We start from the raw sequence: 26,085 nt of genomic DNA on the forward strand, positions 1-26,085 counted from the left end.
CTGTGCCACAGATTATTCTGACAACAGACTCATCTCTCCAGGGATGGGGAGCTCATGTACTCCATTACACAGTGCAGGTACTATGGACAGCACCGCAAAGTAAGATGCACATCAACCTTCTGGAACTGATGGCTATCTTCATGGCGATGAAAGCATTCAAGGTATATCTGTGCAACAAGGTTGTGTTGATCCGAACGGACAACATGACGGCCATGTGCTACATACAGAAGCAGGGAGGTACACACTCTCCACAGTTGTCTCATCTGGCTCAGAGCATGTGGAAGTGGGCCATTCAAAGGAACATCTTCCTCATGGCGGAGCACCTCCCGGGCAAGGACAATCAGATGGCGGACCTGCTCAGCAGGTACAGCCACCAGATGCACGAGTGGCAGATACATCCATCAGTACTCCAGCCGTACTTCCAGCAGTGGGGTCATCCAGAGATTGACCTGTTCGCTACAAAGGAAAACGCCAAATGCCAAAGCTTTGCCGCCAGGTTCCCACACCCACAGTCGCAGGGCAATGCGATATGGATGAACTGGTCAGGCATATTTGCGTACGCTTTTCCCCCAGCACCTCTAATACCGCTGGTGGCACGTAAGCTGAAGCAACACTCGATGACACTCATCCTGGTTGCTCCGACGTGGGCACACCAACCATGGTACACTACGTTTCTAGAACTATCCGTGGTACCGCATCAAAGGCTGCACCTCACACCCAGGCTTTTGACGCAGAGCCATGGCGACATTCAGCATCCAGATCCGCAACAGCTCAACCTGGCGATCTGGCTCCTGAGGTCTTAGAATTTGACTACCTCAACTTGCCTCCAGACTGTATGGATATCATAAGGGAGGCAAGAAAGCCCACCACCAGAGCATGTTAAGCGGCGAAATGGAAGCGGTTCGTCATTTATTGTGCCGACCACAACATCAACCCGCTAGATGCATCTACTCACAACACCATTTGGTATCTGTTACATCTATACAAATGCAATCTGGCCTATGCTTCCATTCGTATACATTTGTCCGCAATAGCAGTTTATCTCCAAAACAGGCAGCATCTGTCACTTTTCAGAGTGCCTGCCAATAAAGCCTTTCTGGAGGGACTCAAACGAGTTATTCCTCCCAGACACCCACCAGCACCTGCATGGAACCTGAATGTGGTCCTCACCAGGCTGATGGGTCCACCTTTTGAGCCTCTACACTCATGCGAGATTCAATTCTTGACATGGAAAGTGGCTTTCCTAATAGCAATCACATCGCTACGACGAGTTAGTGAACTTCAGGCACTAACTATCCAAGAGCCATTCATACAGATTCACTCCAACAGGGTGGTACTCCGCACTAACCCTAAGTTTCTGCCTAAAGTGGTTTCACAGTTCCATATCAATCAGACTATAGAACTGCCAGTGTTCTTCCAAAATCCTGAGTCAGTGGCGGAGAGAATGCTCCACACACTAGACGTCAAAAGAGCTCTAATGTACTACATAGATAGGACCAAGGATTTTCCGAAAACAAAACAACTGTTTGTTGCCTTTTTGCCACAACACAAAGGCAACCCCATTTCCAAAGCAGGCACAGCCAGGTGGATTGTTAAGTACATTCAGATTTGCTATCAAAAGGCCAAGCGCACATTAATTGTTCCCCCGAGAGCCCGCTCCACGCGAAAGTTGGGGGCCTCCATGGCTTTCCTTGGAAATATTCCCTTAGAAGACATATGTAGAGCAGCCACATGGTCTACCACACACACATTTACAAAACACTACTGTGTTGATGTGCACTCCAAACAGCAGGCAGCTGTAGGGCAGGCTGTTCTTAAGACACTTTTTCAAACTGCTGCAGCTGGCACAGGCGGCCGCCGCTAATGGAGGGACTGCTATGTATTCTATGCACAGATATGAATTCAGCAGCCCACATGCCTCGAACCGTATATGCTACTTACCAGTATGCATCTGTTCTTGGCATGTAGGGCTGCTAACATTCATATCTCCCGCCCTCCTCCCCGGCGCCTGTAGCGGCTGCAGCACTCAGAATTACTCTTAGCATGGTCATCACTTACAGTGTTGCACTCCATCTTTGCCATTGTGGCGAAAAACAATCTCAGGATGGAGTGGATGCCCATGCGCACTGTAGTCCAGGGGAGGAGCCACCTATCTCGTGATACTTCGAAGACTCTTCCAGGACAACAATGTGCAATCATCCGGACCCAACACTAGGTGGCGATCTATGCACAGATATGAATGTCAGCAGCCCTACATGCCAAGAACAGATGCATACTGGTAAGTAGCATATTCGACCTCGTGACTCAAAAGTATTCTTCGACATGAGATGTCTAGAGCATGTGCATCTACAGCTCTGCATGCCTTGAACCGATGCTTACAGAGTATAATTTTTCTTATGACCTCATCACTGATTATATGGATTAGGATTTAGTTTTGAACGTCCTTAGTTTTAATAGCAATCCATGTTAATACAATAATTTTACATTAATGGTAATCATTCAGTAATTTGTTGCCATATGCAATGGCTTTCATCGCTTGTCGATTTATGAGTTTAAGTTTTAAATTATGATTCATTTGCATTGTTGATGACTATTAACTAATGTTTTACATTTCTTTTCTATGACAGGCTTCAATGTTATCAGCTGAAAATGATCCCCTTGGACCTTTACCTCCAGGCTGGGGTATGTAAATTATGTATTTGTGTTTGATGTTTTAATAAATATAATATTGCGTGTCCTGTTGCAGTAGTAGTGCAATGATTCATTTCCCTTGAAGTGCTGAAGAAGCAAATTGAGTTCCTCCCAGATAATATCCTTTATATTCTCTTTTGCTTCTTCTTCCAGGGAGGATGTACCTTGTAGATAGCTGGCACTTATTCGGTCCTACCTAGGTAGTGATATGTTCTTTAGATTTTCTAGAGAAACAGAGTTATGTTTTCTAGACCCCCTGACACTTCTTAGTCAATGTGCCAGCTCATAACCGAAAACAGTTCTACACAGTAACCATTCCACAGCCCACTGAACCTTATTTGAGCAAGATGTGTTACAGGTAACAATCAATCCTGTGAGCTACATCAGGAAAAATTAGTGGAACCTCCAAACCTTCTTTTATTAAGGAATAACAGACACAAGAACACTAGAACACAATGGATACAAGTTAATTTTAAATCAAAAACCTTATCTAGCGCATATGATCTGAATTGAACCACAATTGAGACAAATAAAATGCCAGCTGCAACGTCCACCAAGCTACTTACACATTATTGCCGTTATAAATGTATTGCAATCCTTTCCTCATTCTGCTGTTTCTTAGATGCTAATCTCATTCTAACACATATAAAATGACACCTATTTTGAGTTTCAGAGATGGTATGTACCACATACTTGTTTGAACAATAGAATTTTATTTTCACTGAAATAGAAAATCCAACTGCACTGATAAGCCAGCGAGCAAAGGCTAAGTGCCTCCCATCCTGGTGGCCTTCAACTGGGATTAAAGATAATGTGTACTGCCTGTTCCAGTGTGGCCTGGCACGAGGATTACCCTCTCCAACCCCTCATTCTTTGTGTTCTGCTCTTATAACATTGTTTCACTGTTATAGAAACTCTCATTATAAATACTCAGTATAGAGTTTCATGATGCCTTTTCACTTATTTTCCTTCTTCAAGATTGTGTTCTTTTCAACAACAACAATAACCGAGACATAGTTATCAACCTGCTAGAAGCCTGTCAGAAATCTAGAACAATGCAAAACAGACCACTTAGATTGTATAATGCAAATATGTTCAAGCAGTCTTGGCTACCATGTTGCAGAACATAATATAAACTAAATGAACATTCCAGTAACCCCTTAACTGCTGAGTCTTTTACACTCCAGTGTTAAAGTTATTATTTTAAGTTATCGGGGATGTAAAGTCAGAAAAACTTGCATTGGTTCTTGGGAAATGAGAAACTGGAAGTAGTAACATTTTATCCATATTTAGGAAAAATCTTTACAAATGGGTGTTCCGGTAGCAATCATATGGATCATTGTAAACGCAAGGCAATTTCACAGGGCTTTGCAATCAATAGTTTGTATACACACTGCGGGAAAAGACACTTCACACACATTTTATCAGTCTATAAAATAAAAATACCAGCAGCATTTAGCTATGCCTGTGAAACAATAGATGCACAAGAGAGTGAGTGTCCCCGGCTACAGTCCACAATGACAAGAGGTGGGAGCGGCGGAGGGACCACGAAACAAGGACCCATTGATAAGTACACTGGGCCGAGTGGAGGCACTGGAGCCACAGGGGGTCACCACGACCCGGGGCCGGACAATGCGGCACTGATGGCAGCTATAACCCAATCCAGGGATATGATGGACGCGAAAATAGGAGCCGTGGGTGCAGATGTCACATTACCTACAGCAGGAGGACTATAGGAAACACATGGGGAAGGCCATAGCACATTTTTTAGTGGAGACTGTTGGTTCGGTCGCAGATGCCGGGACGGTGTGGGAGGCCCTGAAGCCCACACTGAGAGGAGTGGACATCGCTTGGTGTGCGGCAGACTGAAGGAAGTGCAGAGAGGACTTAGTGAGTAGATATAGAGGCCTTGGAGGGACGCTGCTGTGGAGATGGGGATGGACAGGTGGTGGGGCAACTCCTACTAGCTCAGCAGTCCTATGCTTCCCTGCTACTGGACGAGGTTCAACAGGTGTGGGATAAATTCGAGGTTCAACAGGTGTGGCTGGCGACACGCAGCAGGATCTATCAATGGAGGGATAAATCGGGCACTATGCTACATCGCTTCTGCCAAAATACGTTCCAAGCACAGACCTTATCAGGGATGATGCCGGGGCCCCGATCACGAACCCAAAGGAGCTGGCGGACAGTTTTGCAACATATTATGCCGATCAATATGCCCAGCGGGAGTGCCTTCCGGCGGACGCGGTAGACCGATTTATTGCGGACCTACCACCACGTGTGGTATCCGAGGAGGTACGAGAGCGCCTTGAACTTCCATTGACTGAGGAGGAGCTGGGCACGGCCCTGGGGGGAGCTTAATACCGGAAAGGCCCCCGGACCTAATGGGTTCCCGAGTGAATTTTTAGGTTTCGCCTATTATCATTTGCTTGCGAATGTAATAGGCGAGAATTCAAGTGATCCATCGACTCGTCAAACCACTGCGGTTTTTTCACAGTGCATGTGAGTCACGTGACCACAAAAGCGGGTCACGTGACCACACAAGCACGCGCATCTCCCTAATCCGCCTGCCACACTTCTCCTCCCCTCGCTCGCATTCCCGCCCCCCCCCCCCCCGCCCCCCCCACCGGGCTCTCCCGCCCCCATCCGGGTTCCCTCCGCGCATCTCCCTAATCCGCCTGCCACGCGTTTATCTTTAACAATGGCTGAGGCTCCTTTCATTTCTCTGGCTCCGCTTGTTTTTCTTTGGCATTCATCTCCAAGCGCGAGCAAAATGCTTTCACTTTCGCGCTTACTGAAGCTTCCCCAGCCGTCCACTGGTGAAACACACCTCCGGACACAGTGCTTCATCTTTTTTTTTTTGCTTGCTTTATTTCATCGGTTGGCAATATGTTTTTTTTTATTATTTGTTTAGAATGCAGCGTGTTTTGTGTGCTTTGAGATGCATTTGCTGCTGCCAGTTTAAAGTTTCATTAAAGCTGCTTCCTCCTGGTCGTGTCTTCATTTTGAGATGGCTGGTGTGCGCTCTCTGCGAGATGCCTCCCATTTACTGTGCTTACTAAAGCTTCCCCAGCCATCCAATGGTGAAACACTCCTCCCGCCCCCAGCCCGCCGCCTCCCAGCACAAACACACACAACGCTTTTAGTGCTGTCACTGCGGATTGTTATCCGAGCGGCGTCAGCATGGAGCCGTGTTCTCTGTGACAAATAACATACCGCTGTGAGAATACCAGGGTGCTCTCGTGTGTGGCGGGGGGCTTCTGGTAGTGCCACTTCTGCAGCCTAAAGTGACCGGCTTACAGCCTCACCCTGGCTCATTTGAAAGAGGGGGAGGGTATTTCCTCATTACATGGAGGTGGGCCCAGGGGGCACCGCAGTCTGTGAAGGGTTAGCAGAGAGGGGCTGTTTTTGTAACACTGAGACATCCTTGGCACACGAATCACAGTAGGGGAGAAATTTTCAAAACTGATAGTGTTTCATTTTTGTACATTTACAGACCTTCGTGCGTACATTGCCCTCGGTAAAGGCATATATGGGAGAGAGGAACATAGCGCTAGGCGGAGGAAGGGAGACAACATGCACTCTTGGAGAGAGCTGAAACAAGCATTAACAAGCACTGGCGTTGCCAATAGGTTTCACATTTGGAAAGTTGGAGCTATTGGTTTTGTAAATGACATTTTATATTTATATATCGCTATTGGCATTGTCAATAACAATATATAAATATAAAATGTCATTTACAAAACCAATAGCTCCAACTTTCCAAATGCGAAACCTATTGGCAGTGCCAGTGCTTGTTTAAGAGATACCATTTACAACTAGGTACACACTATAGAGCGGCGTTGGAAGAGGCTAGAGAACGAGGTAGCCTCCTGGCAGACTGGAGACACGCGGAAGTGGTAGTGTTCCATAAGCCCGGCAGGCCCCCAGATCATCATGCGTCGTACCGACCAATATCGCTCCTAAACGTGGAAGCAAAGTTATTGGCCAAGGCGCTGGCCAACAGTCTCCTTTCCCACATAGCAGGGCTGGTCCACCCGGACCAGGCCGGCTTTATGCCTCACAGGGCGACAAGACACAATATCAGACGCGCTCATGTCGCGGTGGCAACAATTAGAGACACCGGGGAGCAAGCAGCACTCTTGTTGGCTGATATAGACAGGGCCTTCGACTCGTTGAGTTGGTTCTACATGTTCGCACTCCTGCCTCGACTCAATCTTGGGCCCCATTTCCTGTCATATTTAAGACTATTATACACAGACTTAACTGCCCCGGTAAGGTTGGCAGGGGCCGTGTCCAATAAATTCTCCATCGGACGTGGGACTAGGCAGGGTTGCCCCCTTTCGTCATATTTGTTTACCCTTGCCATGGAGCCTCTGGCGGCATGGGTGCGCATCGATGCGTAACTGTGGGTCTCTGAATGGGAGACTGGACCATCGGATAGAATCGCGCTTTACGCAAATGATGTTCTGTTTTTCATCACCAATCTCAATAGGTTGGGACCACGTATCCTAGAGATTATGCGGATATTCGGCGAAGCCTCTGGGCTTTACCTGAACCCGCACAAATCGACCATATGGGTGCTGGGAGAACGCTCCGGGGTTAGGATATGGGCATCCATGCTGCAGGTGGCGGTGGGAGGACTTAAATACCTGGGAGTGTTCTTATCCCAGATCCCCACAGTCTCTTGGGAGCGAAACCTGGCGCCAGTTTGGGACCGGGTTCGAACATAGATGAAGACATGGTCACGCATGCCCCTCAATATCTATGGCCGGTCGGCCATCTTTAAGATGGTTGCCCTCCTGCGTCTGCTATACAAACTACAGAACATCCCCTACCCGATTTCACCCCACTGGTTCCGACAGGTTGACTCAGCGTTGGGACAGCTTCTCTGGGCGGGAGGCGCAGTACGGGTTGCGCTGCGCACATACTTTCTGTCAACGTACTGTGGAGGGTTAGCAACGTCCGATATTTTATTGTACTATCAAGCTTCCCATCTCCTGGTCCTGAACGAATGGTGGTACGGGGATAGGGGGGACCCTGCGTATGCTTTGGAACGGCACCTCATGGGGTCCGGCACGCTACATACAATCCTATACTCTGCGCCGTTGCGGAAGCGGTTGCCACAGGCCACCCAGGTAGTGTTTCAGATATGGAGGCAGGCCCTACGTCGTATGGGATGGTGGGGCGCATTAACTGAGGAGACTCCCCTGTGGCATAATGGACGCCTGCCTGCACTGGCGTCCCTTCAGGGCTTTCGAGGTTGGGACAACATCGGAATTTCAACGCTGGGGAATGTGATGTCGGGAACGGCCCTTAAATCATTTCAAGATATGAGCGAGGAGTATGGCATGCCCCGATCCCAATTCTATAAATATCTACAGTTCCGCCGCGCCATCACGCCGAGCCTGGAGGGACTTGACTCCCTCAGAATTTAGCCTACTAGAGGCAAAGGTATTTATGGGAGACCTGGGGGATAAAAAGATATACTGCATATATCAGACACTAGTTACACACTGTTCCACATCACTGCACAAACTGTCAGAATCCTGGGAAAGGGATGTGGGGGCACTGGAGGAAGAAGATTGGCGGGAGGCACTTGAGGCTCCCAGAGGTGCTGCCATTGCGATGCGCTCAAGACTCATCCAGTTCAAATACCTTCATAGAGTCTACTTCACAAGGGAAAGACTGTGGCGGGCGGGCCTGATCGCGTCCCCAGACTGTCTTTGATGCGGCCGGGAGATGGGGACATTGATCCACACAGTATGGAGCTGTAGTTCCTTGGTCAGGTTTTGGAGAGGGGTGTGTGACTGTATGTCTGAGGTTCTGGGCTGGGAGCTTCCTCGTTCTCCACAGTTAGGCCTACTGCATGTACTGGAGGGGGTGGGGGGTAATGTGTATAAAAGGCGCCTATTATTGCTAGGCCTCATCATTGCAAAGAGAGATGTGACTAAGGCATGGAAAGATCCCTGGGCTCCTTCAGTGCAGGTGTGGAAGAAGGGGCTAGACTTCTGTATGGGGCTGGAGAGTCCAATTTTTGAGGCCCGGGGTTGCCCAGGGAAACAATACAAAATATGGAAGCGTTGGGCGGATTATAGGGGCCTGTGGATAGACCACAAGTTGAACAAGACGATTACCCGGGGGCGACATGACAGGACCAAGATGTGTGTACACTATCAATTAAGAGAATGTTCTTTAAAGTATGAGACGATATTGTGCGGCAGGGAGGGATTCGGGAGGGGGGAGTTAGGGATAGGGGTGGGATAAGGGGCGGGCTTGTGCAGAGTTGGTCGGTTTTACAGTTATTATTTGATTGCCAATCATCTGATGCTCTGTACTAAATTTGCAGTTCTCTCCGGATTGCGTAGTGCTTCGTCATGTGTGCAATCTGTCAATAAAATCTGTTTTGAAAAAAAAAAATGTGCGCAGAGAATAGTAATAATGATTGCATTGTGAGAAGTAGTGTTTACAAAAAACCCCAACCATATGTTTTATGGAATCTTAAACATGGAGTATGTAGAGTTATTCTGTTGCCTAGACTGAATTTACTCCCTCTAAGAATCGTAACAGGAGCGTGGGAGGGCATTGCTAGACAGGAAAGACTTTGTCACTTATGTAATTCCTGTATACAAGACTTAAATCATGTCCCATTTATTTGCCCCACATTACAACCAGTACGTTGCAGATACCTATGGAACTGCTATTTAAAGTACAATATCACCACAGCAAAAGAGGCCCACAACTGTCTGCTGGCACCTCCATCTGAACTTGTTTGTTTTAAATTTTTTAGCTTTTGTAAACAATTTTTAATTGTATATTAGAACAGTATCGATTGATTTATTATGTAAATATGGCTCTATGCCATACAATTCAAACGATCTGTGCTTCTCTTGCATCTCACGTGCTGCAATATGTGCAGCTATGGGGTATCATGTCATTGTGCATCACTGCCCTCGTATTCACTGAGCCTATATTTGAGAGCTCTGATAGTGCTTCCCATATATCTAAGAGTTGTAAATAGTAAGAATGACGAAAATTAACATTACAATGGCGACAGAACTCGTGTTGGCTAAAGACTAATGAACCAAATAAAGAGCGCAAGAACAAAAAAATCTGTGGAAACTTTATACATTATTTTATGGTGATATTGGCGTGTGCTGGGGGGAAAAAAATCAATGATATACCCATTATGTTTGATGACTGAACGATGGTTTGCTGTCACCAAAATGGTTTAGAAACTGTGTCTGCTGGAGTCTTTATATTTTGTATATAGAATGGACTGTTTGCAAGGCAAACGTTTCTGCCACAAAGGGTAAAGACATCTGTTCTGCATTAATATTGCAACAAGTTTATGTAGCCTACCAAAACTTATATTTATCATGTCTAGTTTCAAACTATTTCTTGAAGGAGAATGCAATGTAAAACCACACCATTTGTACAATTGTACCTTGTGTGGGAAAGACACCGCTCATCTCCCCGTTCCACCGCAGCTTGTGCTGTTTGTTGTGGAGGGAGTGGACCAGCGCGGGACAGAGGGAGTCTAGCACCCTCACTTCCGGGGGCCATCTTAGAGAGGTGACGGTCTAGTGGTTTCACTAGGACCGTCAGGAGCCTCCTACTTAAGGCGAGCTTTTTTTGGCGCGCTGAAGCACTCACTTGCACAAATACTCGGATAGGCAGACGCGCTGCTGATTAATTTTAACCCTAGCACGCTGTCAATTGCAGAATCTTAATTTTAAAATCGTCGTATGTACTGATGTAAAATGATTGATATTTGCACAGTATAATTTTAAATTGTTGACACTGTAGTACAATTGTACCTTGTGTGGGAAAGACACCGCTCATCTCCCCGTTCCACCGCAGCTTGTGCTGTTTGTTGTGGAGGGAGTGGACCAGCGCGGGACAGAGGGAGTCTAGCACCCTCACTTCCGGGGGCCATCTTAGAGAGGTGACGGTCTAGGGGTTTCACTAGGACCGTCAGGAGCCTCCTACTTAAAGCTCACATGGGGCTGACGCGCAGCGGACGCGCGCAGCGGACGCACCGATGGCGCGCCGGAGGTGCGCCAGAGGTAAGCCCGTCTGTGCCCGTCCGTGCCGCGGCCGGGACTAGGGACATTGCCCTTGGCCATTCCTATCAGGATTTACACTTATCTAGGGACACGCTATTCACACTGCAGGGCCAGAACAGCTGCTGTCAAAATACTCTGAAAGCAGATACCTGGAGGGGACCTATATGCTGTAAACACTGTAAAGTTGAGCTAAGCCCGCTGATACATGCCAATACACCTAACGGCTCAAAAATCTTCCAGGGTGGACTCATTAACGCTAGGTCAATGGGTAAAAATGGAGCCAATGCACACGACCTAATTGCTGAGAATGACCTAGATTGCCTGTTCGTCACTGAGACGTGGCTTAAAGCCTGGTCTACCCCTGATGTTGTCCTAGCGCTACCACAAGGGTACCGCATCCAGCGATTGGATAGGCAGATACAACGCGGGGGGGCTTGCCATTATCCATCGCGACTCGATCAAATGCACTACATTTGATCTTCCAGATATCAAGGAGGCGGAAAGTCTAGGTTTTAATCTTAATTTACTCAACACCACAACTTTCACTCTGTCTGGAGTACTGATATACCGACCCCCCGGTCAACAGAAAAACTTCCTAGCTAGTCTAGCTGAGGTGATCAGCAACCTCGCCCTCAAATTTGCTAATTTTACTGTTTTAGGCGATCTAAATCTACACCTTGATTCTGACTCCGACACTAACGCATCCTGTTTTAAAGATCTTATAGATGTATTAGGGTTGACCCTACTGACACGGGACCCTACGCATAGGGCAGGACACGTATTGGACTGCGTATGCTCTAACCTAACATCTCTAAAGGTAAAACCGCCCCGTCCCCTAACCTGGACCGACCACATGTTCATTCCATTTGACTTTTCAGTGGAAGGAAAGGGGATCAAAAAGGGTCTCCCTAAAGTAAACACCAGTATGAAACATGACTGGAAGAAAATAAGTAAGGACCCGGATTTGCAGCTCAGAGCTATGGCACTTAAACCCATTTGGACCGGCATCACGGAGGCAGATAATAAAAATTTTAATCACTGGCTAGAGGAAATTCGAGGTCCCCCCTAAGGCCACAAACCCCAGCAAGCCACTCCATACAAAAGAATCGGCACCCTGGTTCTCACTCTCCTTGAAGGAGAAACATGTAGAAGTTAGAAAATTGGAGAGAACTTGGCGCCGATTGTACAAGGAAGAAGACCTCAGCCACTACAAAGAATCTAGGAGGCAGTACCATGCCCAGATTAAAACTGCTAAAAAAGAATACTACTCAAAAGCAATTGATTCTTCGAATAACAAACAGAAAGAGATCTTTAAAGCGGTCAATGATTTTATGAAACCAAGGTTCCTCCTATCAGAGATTCCGCCCTCCCTTACCCTATGCAACTCGATTGCGGATTTCTTTGAGCAGAAAATACAAAACCTTACCAAAGGCTTCTCTGAACAGCCCGCTGTCATAGCATCAGAGGACCTTGAAATCGCCCCTGGAGTAGCACAATTTTGTGATTTTCTGCCTACTAGTCTAGAAGACTCACGTCAATTGATTCTGTCCACTAAATCTGGATCTCCCTTTGACCCCTGCCCCCCTATGATGTTACATGCCCTAGTAGATACAGTTAATCCCTTCATAAACAACATCATAAACTCATCCTTATCCTCTGCTGATATCCCCTCGGAATGGAAATTAGCGGCAGTGAAACCCCTGCAAAAAAAATCTCTGCCAGATCCATCAACACTCTCCAACCTCCGTCCAATTTCCCTGCTCCCGATGCTTTTTAAAATGACCGAAAGGGTGGCGAATAAACAGCTGACCAAATTCCTAGAGGACGAGGATATCCTGCACCCCAATCAATCTGGGTTTCGGGCCTCACACTCTACGGAATCCGCCCTTCTGTACACCGTGGAGACACTGAAGACCGCCATGGATCAGGGGAAGAAGGCCGTCCTTATCCTACTTGATCTATCGGCGGCCTTCGATACGGTGTCCCACTCAATACTAATCAGGCGACTGAGGGCAGCAAGGATTGGGGGCACCGTGTTGGACTGGCTGAGGAATTTCCTCGACCACCGTAGGCAGGTCACGGTGTTAGGAGAATACCGTTCTGAGGAAAAAATCACACAAACAGGGGTACCGCAGGGCTCCAGCCTAAGCCCGGTACTGTTTAACATATACATGATCCCTTTGATTGAGCTGATTTCGTCTTTTAACATCAGTACCATATCATACGCTGACGATACTCAGCTCATCCTAGTGCTAGACAGGGAAAATGGAAAGGCAGAGGACAATCTAAAAGCCTGCCTCACAGCAACTTTCATTTGGATGCGTGACAACCATCTAAAATGTAATGCCGGGAAGACCGAAATTATACCCTTCGGCCCCCAAAACCCCTTTTCCCCCAGCCTATGGTGGCCTCTAGGGGTGGAGTCCCCTCCGGATACCATCACTGCGGCCCGGAACCTAGGGATCAGATTCGACAGTGCCCTATCTTTCAAACAGCAAGCAGGGGCAGTGGCAGGGTCTTGTTTTAACATCATCAGAGGGCTTTGAAAGTTTTTTGATTTTCTTCCTCTGACAGCCAGGAAGACGGTGACAGTAGCACTTGTAACATCTCGTTTGGACTACTGCAACAGCTTATATGCAGGATTAAATCGATCTGTCCTGCATAGGTTGCAAGTTGTCCAAAATGCTGCTGCCCGTCTGGTCCTAAAATGGCCGAGGAGGTCTTCTGCCTCAGCCGCCCTCAAGGCCCTACACTGGCTACCTATTCACAAACGCATACTCTTCAAAATCTTAGTGATTACCTTTAGGGCATATCACCAAAAAGGACCCAAATACTTCCTTCCCTGGTTCAAACAGTATGCACCAACACGCTCCTTAAGATCAGCCAACATGAATCTATTACAGACCCCTAAATTCAGACTCTAAACCAGAGGAGGGAAATCTCTCGCAACACTGGGCGCAAAAGCTTGGAATAAACTCCCTCCCAACCTGCGCCTAATCTCCGATGAGAAGATTTTCCGTAAGGCTCTGAAAACTTGGATCTTCAACCTCCCAGACTCGGTCTGTATGACTCTGGTTTAGACACAGCGTTCTGTTTAGATGAGATAGATGTGTGAGCTGACTTTTCCGGCCTTCCATCTAGGCTACGGGCTACAAGCGCCAGGATGCTCCTTGGAGTGACAGTCGCGCTATAAAAGTGCACACTTACATTACATTACATTTCACAGTTTTTAACAGTCAACCCTGGAGACATTACACAACCGCTTTCATTTGTCCTGAATGGGACCCATTTCCTAGGAGAGCGTAATAAGAAAGAACGAATGGAGCAGGTATCTCCAGCGATTTGCTGGTGGAACAGGGCGTCAAAAGGATACAAACCCCATGCACAACTTATTTTATCTTATAAGAATAACAATACCGACATCCAAAGCTTGTTCAAGGAAGGCATGAGAGCCATAACATCTTTGATGAGCAGCAACTTCCTGCAGTTGAACGCTGGAAAGACAGAAATAATACTCTTTAAGGATGCGATAACCAGCTGGTCTCCTAGTTGGTGGCCTGAGGGTCTAGGGTCAGCACCTCTGCCTAAGACAGTTGTTTAAAATCCAGGGGTGTTAATGGATAAAGATCTAAACATGGATGAACAGATAGCTGCTGCAAAAAGAGCCTGCTTTTATGCCCTCAGCCTCTTTCGCAAGGTCTTTCATTTTTTACCCGCATCTACACGTAAAACCTTGGTTCATGCTTTGGTACTTAGTCGTTTGGATTTCAGCAATGCTTTGCTGATCTCCGCTAAGGAATCCACTTAGCAAGGTCTTCAGGTGGTTCAGAATAAAGCTGCCCGTCTGGTAACCAGTGCGCCTTATAGGGCCCCCTCATGTCCCCTGTTGCACAAAAGTCACTGGCTGCCTGTGCGCAAAAGAATACATTTTAAAATCGGTTGTATTGTCTTTAAAGGTATAAACCAGATGGGTCCTGCCTACCTAGCTGATAAGCTAGTGAAATATGTACCGCCTCGTTCCCTTCGTTCTGAAGGGAAAGGCCTGATTGTCATCCCTCGCATAAGACAAAACAGGTTGGGAGGTAAATCTTTCTATTACCTGGCTCCCAAACTGTGGAATCAACTACCTTGTGATATTCGTCTCACTACTAATTACCTAGATTTCAGGAAAAAACTCAAAACTTTACTTTTTTAACTCTGCTTCTCATACTAACAGTTGTTGAGATACCCCATTTGGGGTGATTCAGGCACTTTAGAAATGAAATGAAAAAATGCAGTGATGGAATTGCAGAGGAGTGAATGTCCTAGTGGATGGGTACATACAAATGTGATTATGAATGCTAGCTTGTTTTTGTCTAATAATGTAACTCAAATGGAATCTACATTTGTTTAAGGAATGCCTGTGTGTATTTTTCCATTCCAGCCTAAAGCTGTGTTTTCCTGGTACACATAAAAGTGAAATGCAGTAATTGGCAATGAGATCTCTCCACATAAGAGGCATGTGATATGCCACAGAAAATGGGGTGCTTTATGTTTCCTCAATTCTTAAAAGGGAATACTATGATTCTTTTACAGCCATTGTTCTTTGGATTGTGGTGAAACATAGCACTTATGTTAATAAACTGCCTTGGCGCTTTAGCAGCCTTTAAAGTTTGGGTTTTAATTGTGTTATTACTAGCATCTGTGCTGGCCCTTGTTGTAAAAGACTTAAATCTGCTTTCAGAAGATTTGAGGGCTGGTGAGATTATGGTGGACCCCTCTTGAGAGGGTCTGAAAACCATCTGTTAATGTAAAGGTAGTTTTCATTACGTCTCTGTCCGTTTCCAAAATTCTTTCTGCAGCTTCTTCTTCTGAATAGGTTTGCTCTTCTTTAATGATGGCATATATTAGTCAACACATACAGTTGATTTTTTTTTTTATCCGGATGGGGTCTGAGTAAAAACCTATTAAAATACATGTCCTCGCACATTTTCGACAGGTTCCTTTGCAGATGAACTGAAACCTGCTAGGCATCCCCGGCACAATTTACCCTTGCTACATGTGAACACTGTTTTTAACTTTTATATTTATTTATTAACCGATTAGGAAGTTACGTTGTTCAATTTACATACATCAGACATCTGCATATATTTTGTACAGTCTGTTTACATTTTTAAACATTTTTACATCAGTTTCATATTCGTTCTAATACGCCAACATGTTTCCAAAGCCAAAGGATAACTATGCAATTACCCCTACCCCACCCCCTCCCAACTTCATATTTAACCGCAACTGTTCAGCGTCACTTCCTTTAATGTTGATTTCGGCACAGTGCATCATTATCCGTCTTGTGGAGGATTTCTTACAGGAGATGTTATCATCTGTGTCTGTAGGTCCTTTATGTCTGCTAACATGGCCGCCCATGCCCGCAAATCGTCCACCAATTTCTCCTCACATCTCTCTCCTCATTCTGACCACCTGCGCCAGTGCCCATTCGCCCATATCTTTCAACCAAGACTCAATCTTCGGGGGAGTAGTCCCCATCCATGATATAGCAATTTGTTGTTTTGTTGTGTTTCGGTTTAGATGTCCGTATATAGCTTTTTCTGATACATGTCCTTATATAGGCACAATTCGCATTACCCCTATATCGGCACAAGATCCCAGCCCTTATTTAGGCATTAACCATGCTCTCCAAATATGGCATGGTCACCTACATCCGTCCACCCCAACGTCACAATGAGTTCTTAGAAACCATACTTTCCCTAGCCTAGGACTATTGACTTCTCCAAGAACTCATCTATTATGCATGAACTGCTATTCCTTAAGGGCTCATTCATGACGTCTTCCTCTGCCCTTCCAGGTACGAATATACCTTTCATTACCATGGCAAACCACGGCATGGCTCGACTTGGCAGCATGGTTCGCCACGCCAAGTGCAGAAGAGATCATATCCCATCCTGACACACTGACCAGACTTTGTCATCCCTGCTAGCAGAGAATCCAGCTTCAAGTGTTCTGACTCCCTTCGCGGGGTGTTAGAGTTTGAGACCCGGAAAGAGATTCCCACCTCTCTCACTCTAAGGTATGGAGCGGACTAGCACCTAGAGGGACTCTTGGCATACCAAACTATAGCTTACCATACTATAGAGTACCTCACCTACTTCTTACCTTGTACTACACTTAGGTTAGGTACACTTGTGTAGAACTAGTTAGAAGCATCAGACGAGTATCTACATTTTAGCCTGTGTTATTTATGTATATGTATTTGACTGTGTCATAGCTAAAAGATAATGCTATTTCAGTATTATTTCTTTCTACTGTTTACGCTGTACATAATATATCTTGAATACTGTCTTACGATTAGAACAGCTCATATCTCTTACACGAGAAACAAGACTGTTCAATAAATCCTTTTATTGAAACGCCCATCTATCTTTTTCTGTGTAACTCTGAAGAAACTAAGCATGCCCGATTGACTGAGTGAAACTGTTACCTATTGTTTCCATGATTCTGAGACATGTTCTGATTCTAAAGGGAAACAAAGTTGTCCTGTTTATGCAGTTGCCAGAAACGACTCCCTTCTTGTTTCACAAGGAGTTTCTAGTGGCATCTGAGTTAGCTGGCACACAAAGTAATTAAGTTTAATGTACTCAATAAGGGCATACTGACCTCAGTCCTATGCCGAAACTATAGTGTATTTTATAACAATGCGCAGAGCCTAGTAGGGAAATAGGAACTACACTACCTGGCACCCAATGGTTTGGTAAGGCATTAATTTAATGCTAGATACTGAAGTAACTCAGTCATGCTTTTTTCAGAGACCCCTACTCATAGTACTCCATTAGACGTCTGGTGTGGGTATGGTTATTATCCGCCATAGCTGAGTAAGACGAAAATCCTATGTATTAGCGGTTTGGTTTGTTCAACGTTGAAGGATACAGTGTTCTGGTCTGGTGGTGCAGTGGACAAATGCATCCACTGTAGGGCCTGTGTTTGACGTCATGGTCACAGGTTTTAATCCCGGCGGGTCCACTCAGCCTTTCATCCATCTGAGGTCGATAAAATGAGTACCATTGAGTTGGGTAACAATATACATCTGTTATTCTGCGCCTTGAGACTTTCGGGTGATACATGCGCTATACAAAAGTACATGTTATGTTTTTTAATGTTGTAAAATATTGTGCACCTTATCTTTGTTTACTTGAAACTTGTTCACATTTTCAAAACAACAATGTCCCTTAACGGGGATACTAATACTGAGTAATTTCTCTCAGCCTATTAGTTTGATGAGGAACTTTCTCCAAATAACACCCTCCAGCCCAGAATGTGCAGTGATATTTACAGACTGATAATCCTGCCGGCTCTGTGTGAAAAATGCAGCTGCAATTCCTCACCCACAGGAAACACCACTGTTTTAATATATAAGGGAATATAATTTCCTTGTATCAGAAGTAAAATCCACATTAACAGGAAAAAGACTCAACTGGCAATCCAGATATTTGACATGGGTTGAAGAAAGTTTCTATCACCAACCCAGCAGCAAGTGAGCAAGCCATCTGTAGCATTAATTCACTGGAAGCAGATTTGTAATTTCTTCTCTGTGGAAGTTAACATCCAAATCATTCTCTTACAGTGCAATTTCTTGCAATAAAAGTATTTCTTTATTCTTGTTTGAAATTGCAGCTTTTGATTCATTCATGGAAAATAGCCCTTGGTGTAAAGCTGGAGATAAAGCAGGCCCTCAGTCCCTAAAGTGGGATGTATTACTTCCCAGCTGTACTTGGGATAGCTCTCGCAGAGTCGGGAAAGGAGTTGCTGATCTACAGAGGCGGCATCTTGGTGTCAGTAGGGTGCTGCTGAATAGAATTGGCGACTTAGGGGCCCATTACGATGGCGGTAGGACCGCGACAGTCAGGCTGTCTGTCGGATCCTGCAGGACCGCTCGCCGCACTATGAAGTCAGGCGGATGTAGGGCGGGAAGAGAGACCAACCGCCATGCATCCAACAGGCTCAATTAGCCTGTCTGATCATCGGAGTGACTGCAAACCCTACTACAGTGGAGGGTGCCTGATTAGTCACCGCCGTACAGATTACAATGTTTCTTTCCTCTTGCCTTTTCATGTCTGTTAACCTGCCTTGAAAAGATGGGTATAAAGAGACTTTGGGGGGCCAATAGTGGGCCCCCTTCCCTCCTGGGCCTTTGCTATGGGCCCTGCCCCCTACATATCCCAGCACCATGTGGCAGGCACTGTATGGTGCCTGCGACATGGTGCATGGATATGTGAGTTGTTTTCTTTGTACTGCGGCGTGAGCTGCAGCCCGGAGCACACGCTGCAATGCTAACTATACACATTGCGACTGCCGTGAAAGCACTCCCATTGTAAAGCGGCCAGCGGGACTGCCGACTACTAGTCGTGCGGTCCTGCTTCCGCCATGTTCTTTCCAACCGGCGGTAATGGGGCCCATAGTGCTTGTTTAATGTGATTTGGCACCTTCCTGTTTTTCTTTGAGCTGCGCTATGACGGCCAAGTTATTGTTTTAGTACCGGAGTACCTTTTCACGAAAACCTGTTTGTCAGGGATCTTTTCTTGTATCAGCTCTCTCTCTTTGGGGAGCCACCCATCATCTGCTTTAGGAATCTTCTCTTCCCCAGTACCAATGCTTCACATTAAATAGCTTAGTTCTAGTTTCTTGAGCATTTTGTGATCGATTCAAGCGGAGGCAAAGGATCTGGTAATTTGAACTCTGCCAGCTTTTCAGGGACTTCAAGATCAGCTACATACATTAATACTACAAAGATCATCTCATTATGGGGGCTACTCTTCTAGACAGATTATCTAGTGCTGTCTGAACCCCATACTCTCTGAAGCCATATATATTAAGCAGCAAGCTTAATTCTCTATCCAATGCCCTAGCGGTCAAGGCTTGTTTAAGTATACTGTTTGCTCACACTGCTGTTCAATGACTTCCCAGCTGAATAGGATGTATGGCATACATACTCCCAGAGCAGACATAGCATGCTTGAACGCCTTAGTGGCAAACACAGGACCTCTGTAGGAATGAAAGGTAAGAACTGCTACCATTGTTTCCAGGCTCTGCAATTTTTTATGACAGCTTGATCAGTGGCAGTCTTTTGTGGCCAAACTCAAAGGACTCTAGAGCATGAATTGACTGCAACCACTATATATTTATACCCGTTTACACTTGGGATTCGTTCAACATGGTAGAAGAAAATTACCCAAAGTGTTTGTCACCAATAGTAAGGGGAGTCAGCTCTGGTTTTGCAACAGTAGAATGTTTTATCTGTTGACAAATAGTACACTTCTTACATATTTTTGGTCAGGATTTGTAAATATCGCTACCGGTATTCAGACAAAATATCGAAACAAATATATTGTTCAACCAAAATATTGTCCACAATATCATTATATAAAAATATCGTCTGCAGAAATATTGTCAATAATATCGATTTCAGGTAAGTAATATCGATTTTGAAAATATAGTCTACAAAAATATAGTTGTCAATATAGTATTGTAATTATTGTTATGCATTTTAGTATATATTTTCAATGTATAAGCTGTAAATTTGTTGTAGAATTATTTTGTTTTTTATACTATAAAATTTCCAGTAGTTATTCAATTAAATGTAATACATATTTGTGATTTTTAGTAGTGTAGCAGGTTATGGGTTTATATGGGTACAGGGTCAGAAGTAATTTATTTAATTCGTTTTTAATTAATATTAATTACTTGATAATTATCTTGTGTAATTAATTTTAAATTTTAGGTACGGGTTGTTAGTTTATAGGGGTACAGAGTGAATTTATAGCAGGGATCTCCAACCTTTTCTATACTTAGAGCTACTTCTGTTCAGTGAAACACATTGAGAGCAACTAATAGTGTTGAATAATTTCAATTTTTTTATATGTATAATAATTCAACCAAGCAAAAGCTTTCTAGTATAATAAGCTGGGCTGCACACAGGTGAGCTACTCGGAGGTAGCTGGAGAGTTACAGTAGCTCACAAGATACTGGTTGAAAAACCCCGATTTAAAGGGGTACAGGGTGGGAAGTCATTAAATGATAATTATTGTTAATTATTTAATTCATAATTTGTAATTCATTTTTATAGTTTGTTTTGTAGTGGTATACGGTGGGAAGTAAATTAATTTTAATTAAGTAATGAATTTCTGAATGATAATTTAGTTAACAATTATGTTAAATGTGTGAAAACAAAAATGGTTATGTTAAATTTTAGGAGCAAGTTGTTGGTTTTGTAGGGGTATAGGGTGGGATGTAACTAAATTTGAATTATTTAATAATTTGTTTACCATTTTTAAATAATTCTTTAAATGAAAAATAATTACATAAAGTATGTAATATATTAAATGTATTTTTGGTGTGTGTCTTTATGTAGAAATTATACTAAATAAAGTTAATTCATAAAAGTTATAGAAATGATAATCATGTAAAATATGTAACATTTATTTTTGATTGTCATATATTAGGTTTCAGTTCAATATGTAGGAGCAAATGATGGGAAGTTAAATAATAATTTATTTTTTCTTAATACATCTTTAGTTGAAATGTAATTAGTAAAATTGAAATAATTCCGCTGGATAGATAGAAAGATAAGTCCGCTGGATTATGTCACCCACTCATTATCGAAGAACTCTGCTCCATCATGACACTTGGATTTCCCAGTGCCTGGATCTGCAAATATGCGACGGGCCTCCTCTCGACCAAGCCAGGCCGCAAAACATCAATCTAACAGGTTGCCCAAAGTGAGGAGGCCACTCGGAGTTCTCGTCATTCAATGAGGGCCCCAGCAGGGTCAGCTCACACCCCTCCATTAAAATACGCGGCTCAATGCGTTTCGGCCTCCGCCCTTGCTCACGAGCCTCCTGAAATGAGGAAACAGCAACTTGTTCTGATTTTGAACACCTGCTATTTATTAAACAAAGTCAGCCCCCGTGCGTATCTTCAAGCCACACTCTGCATCGGCAACAAGGTGCCTTCTGGTAATTGCAGTCAAAATCAGCTGCATTACCCCAGTGGGTTGTGCCGTTGTCCATAATTACAGTTCATGAAATCCCCAGTGGGCCAATGGAAAGCGAAAGGTGAGTTCATGAATTATGTCACCCACTCGTTATCAAAGAACTCTGCTCCATCATGACACTTGGATTTCCTAGTGCCTGGATCCGAAAATCTGCGGCGGGTCTTCCTCGCGCCCGAGCCAGGCCGCAAAACATCAATCCAGGACACCATGTGTGTGAAACGCGTTGGGCAGTGTATGGATGGAGGGGGAGACTGTTACTCTGCTGCACTGAAATCTTCGAAAAAAGGCATTGTAACTGTCCGTGGTGACATCTTCATGTGGGGCCACCTTCTTGTTTGATGTTGGCGGCTTTGCTCGTGCGCGAAGATGCCCGCTGCGAGTCATGCAGATCCTGCGTTTGGTATCACCGAGCGCATTGTACCGGAGGTGCCGCACTGAGAGATATTTAATGGACAGTCTGACAGTTACAGCTGCCTTCTCACGTACTGGGGTAAAACAGTGAGGATTATTGTGAAGGTTATGGCAGCACCCACTAGTGTTAAACTGTGAGGGACTATGAGTACCAACATGTTTGCAGCATATGCCCACAGGGGCGGGTCTAAGAGCATTTATCAGGAGTTCCTCATTATTGGCTGCCATTTCCTTTTCCATCACCTGTGAACATGGACACCATGTGTTTGAAATGCGTTGGGCAGTGAATGGATGGAGGGGGAGGCTGCTACTTTGCCACACTGAAATCTTCAATTAAAGATATTTTAACTCTGTGGTGGCATCTTCATGTGGGGCGACCTTCTTCCTTGATCTTGATGTGTGTATATATATATATATATATATATGTATGTATATATATATATTGATGTGAACAAGGCTACAGTGACGTAGCCGAAACGCGTCATGCTGGAGGCGTTGAAATAATTAAACCACCTTGAGAACTTTCAACGCGCATCTGTGTGGTCTGTACCTGTTCGTCATACTTGTGGGCGAGAAGCAGAATTCAAAAGTGATATATATGTATATATGTGTGTGTATATATATATATATATATATATATATGTGTCAAGGGCAGTCCCTGCCCGAAACGCGTCATGCCTGCTGAAACTGCAAGAAATGGATAATAAAAGCCCGTTTTAACTCTCACGAAGTTGTATGGTGGTCCTTCCTGTCTGTGGTCTCAACCGACGAACAGATTTTGCTCTGCATATATATATATATATATATATATATATATATATATATATATATATATATATATGTATGTATGTGTATAATTATGTATGTGTATAATTATGTATGTGTATAATTATGTATGTGTGTATATATATATGTATGTGTGTATATATATATGTATGTGTGTATATATATATGTATGTGTGTATATATATATGTATGTGTGTATATATATATATATATGTGTATATATATATATGTATGTGTATATATATATGTATGTGTATATATATGTATGTGTATATATGTATGTGTATATATGTATGTATGTATATATGTATGTATATATATATATATATATGTCCAAGGTTTCTGCTACGATAAGCAAAACACGCTCTCAGAAAAGGTACAGCTAATGAAAGTTTATTCACAAGGTAACGCTACGTAGCGTTACCTTGTGAATAAACTTTCATTAGCTGTACCTTTTCTGAGAGCGTGTTTTGCTTATCGTAGCAGAAACCTTGGATATTGACAAACTCGGCGGTGGGATTGGCCGAGTGCAACACGCCACCTGACAATGGGATATGGATCCCGGAAACTAATCCTCTTGCAAAGTGATTGAATATATATATATATATATATATATGTATATATGTATATATATATATGTATATATATATGTATATGCTCTAATTTTGTTGCAAACTTTTTCATTAATTTTGGGAATTGTTTGTTTATGTATCGATCATCTCATATATTGTATTGCCAATTGATGTCGTTATTTTACCCTTACAACCTGTTTCTTTAGGTGTTTGGGCTTTTAATTTTATTTAACCCACCGCCTACTCCTGGCGCGTCATGTGACCAAGCCCCGTCCGCGGGGCGAAACGCGTCATGGAGGGCACTTGCTCTGCACTTTCTACTGCTAATTAAAATGCACTGCTTCAACTAACAGCGTTGGTGTCTGGCTCATCTATTGCCTGTTGAAGATTGAGGAGTTGTCTCGAGGTCTGCGCTCGCTAAATACTGCGACCATAGCAGTTGGGAGTCTGCTGTTTTCATTCATTTCACCGGGAGTGGATTGCTTCCGGTTTCGTGGACCCGCCCTTGTTGAGAGGCACGGCGTTTGCAATCCGACTACGCCTTTGGCGTTTGGAACTTATACTGTGTTCAGTATTTCTTGCCGTGCCCCCCGCTATTCAGGAGATTTCGGCATTTATCAGCGCATTTCTGGTGACCGGTTCCGGTGAGGAGCTTCGCAACCTGGGAGGTCGGTGGACTTTCCACGGTTTTGGAGGCGGAAGCTGGTAGGGCACCGGTGGTGCGTTTATTTACCTGTCCCATAAGACTGAATATTTAGCTGGTTGGGGCTTATTCTCCTTTCATTGAAGCCAGCTAGCAGTGAAGCGGTATATTGTTTTAACCGCGAAATAACTTTGCAGAAAAAAATGTTTTCCACGGAGGCGCTGAGGAGTAGGGAGTCAGCGGCAGAGGCTCTTTATGGTAATTTGCCGACCACTTCTAGAGAAACTGCCCAAGAGACTCGTATTGCAAGCACCAACAGCAATACCAAAGAACTCTTGAAAACGCTGGAAAAACTGCTTCGAAGTGAATTATCGAAGTGGTGGGAAAAGAAGTCATTGGAGAAGTATGTCGAGGCTAACCGAGTCCCTCGCGGTTTGAGAATATTGATTGTTCCCACCTACGAAAATCCGGACCCCAAAATGCTTCAGGAGTGGGCAGACAACAACTTGGAATCATCCAAAAAGATGTTGGAAATCTTAATAAAATATGCCCACACTGACAGAGAAGCGCTACTGAAGGAAATTGACAGAATCAACAACTTGTTGGAAGCTTCTGGTGAAACAGATTTATTAACAACTACCAGGAAGGAAATTGATCTACGTCTGGCAAAACTGGAACATACCATTCAAGAGCGCAAGATTCACAAGTTTGCTTGAGACAAACAAGACTATGCCACAGGACGCATTTTTACCTTCTCTCGTAAGTACGACTCTTATAAGAGAAAGGCAATGTCTCTTCAGCAAAAACCAAGTGCTGCTCCAGGTTCCAATGCACAAACCACTGCCACTGCTGGTGTGAGCGAGGACAACTTATCAGTGTCCTCTTTTACCGGCTCTGAAGACAGTACGCTATCTGCAGACACTGGGCCAACTGTTCCTACATCTTTTACAGTGGTTGATGAACTAAATTTTGTGAGCGAGGACCGGAGGTATTCCCTGCGCCCACGGTCCAACCCTCCCCAAGCAGGCAAACCAGCAGCCAAAAACGTTGGCGCAGAAAACGAGCTGCCAAAAAGAGGTGGAGGGAGAGGCAGAGCGCGCAGGAAATGGAACAAGTAATTGAAACACAAGATAATACCGTGATTAATCTGACTGACCTTGTATTGTCCAAAGCGGAAGAGCAACTTTTATCCTTAGGTCTCTCTTATTGCCCATCGAACAACTTTTCCTATGTGCAGGCAAGAATCGATGTATTTAAATTTATAAGGAAAATTAAGCTACAAAAATATTTCCTTTTACATCCTGGGAAACTTGAGGATAATAGACAACGAGCTGATCCTTCTACAAATGCGGCTCTTTCAGTCAGGAATTTGCAGGGATTACAAACCCTCATTTCTCTGGCCCATGAAGATAGCTCACAAAATGAGCCTACAGTCAGTCAAGTTGTCACAGTAAACCGCTCACCATCTACGGAATTTCGGGGAAAGTCTACGTTCATGCCATTAATGCCAAAGGACGCTGTTGATGTTTTCAGCGATAGGGTCATCACGGAGCTCAAGATGTTAAATAAGACCATACTGGGAAAGAAAAAACAGTGTGACTATAACAACTCCCAATATACTAAATTGGTGAAAAAAATCCAAGGCAACAATCAGATAGTTGTGAAAAGTGCGGATAAAGGGGGGAACACAGTTCTTTGGGCTAAGGACGATTATGTGACAGAAGCAACTCGTCAACTGAATGACCCCCTTTGTTATTCAAAATCAACAAAGTTTGTTATGCAGAACAGTCATGTTAAAACAAGAAAGGACATTAACACCTGGTCCAAAAATGGTCTTTTGACCAAAGAGGAATCTAAATTCTTGAATGTTTT

The 26,085-nt window shown here is 44.3% G+C and overlaps 1 protein-coding gene across 2 annotated transcripts in view; it reads left to right on the forward strand.

Annotated features, from left to right (window-relative positions):
* Nucleotides 1-26,085, forward strand: part of WWP1 (WW domain containing E3 ubiquitin protein ligase 1) — an 866,202-nt gene that overhangs the window by 221,894 nt on the left and 618,223 nt on the right. For both annotated transcript variants that reach the window (XM_086965959.1, XM_086965960.1), the window contains exon 10: nt 2,628-2,682. In XM_086965959.1, the coding sequence (XP_086822085.1) occupies nt 2,628-2,682 (55 nt within the window). The remainder of the gene's footprint in view (nt 1-2,627; nt 2,683-26,085) is intronic.

The sequence above is a fragment of the Lissotriton vulgaris genome, chromosome 4_1, assembly GCF_964263255.1.
Source record: "Lissotriton vulgaris chromosome 4_1, aLisVul1.2, whole genome shotgun sequence".
NCBI lineage: Eukaryota > Metazoa > Chordata > Amphibia > Caudata > Salamandridae > Lissotriton > Lissotriton vulgaris.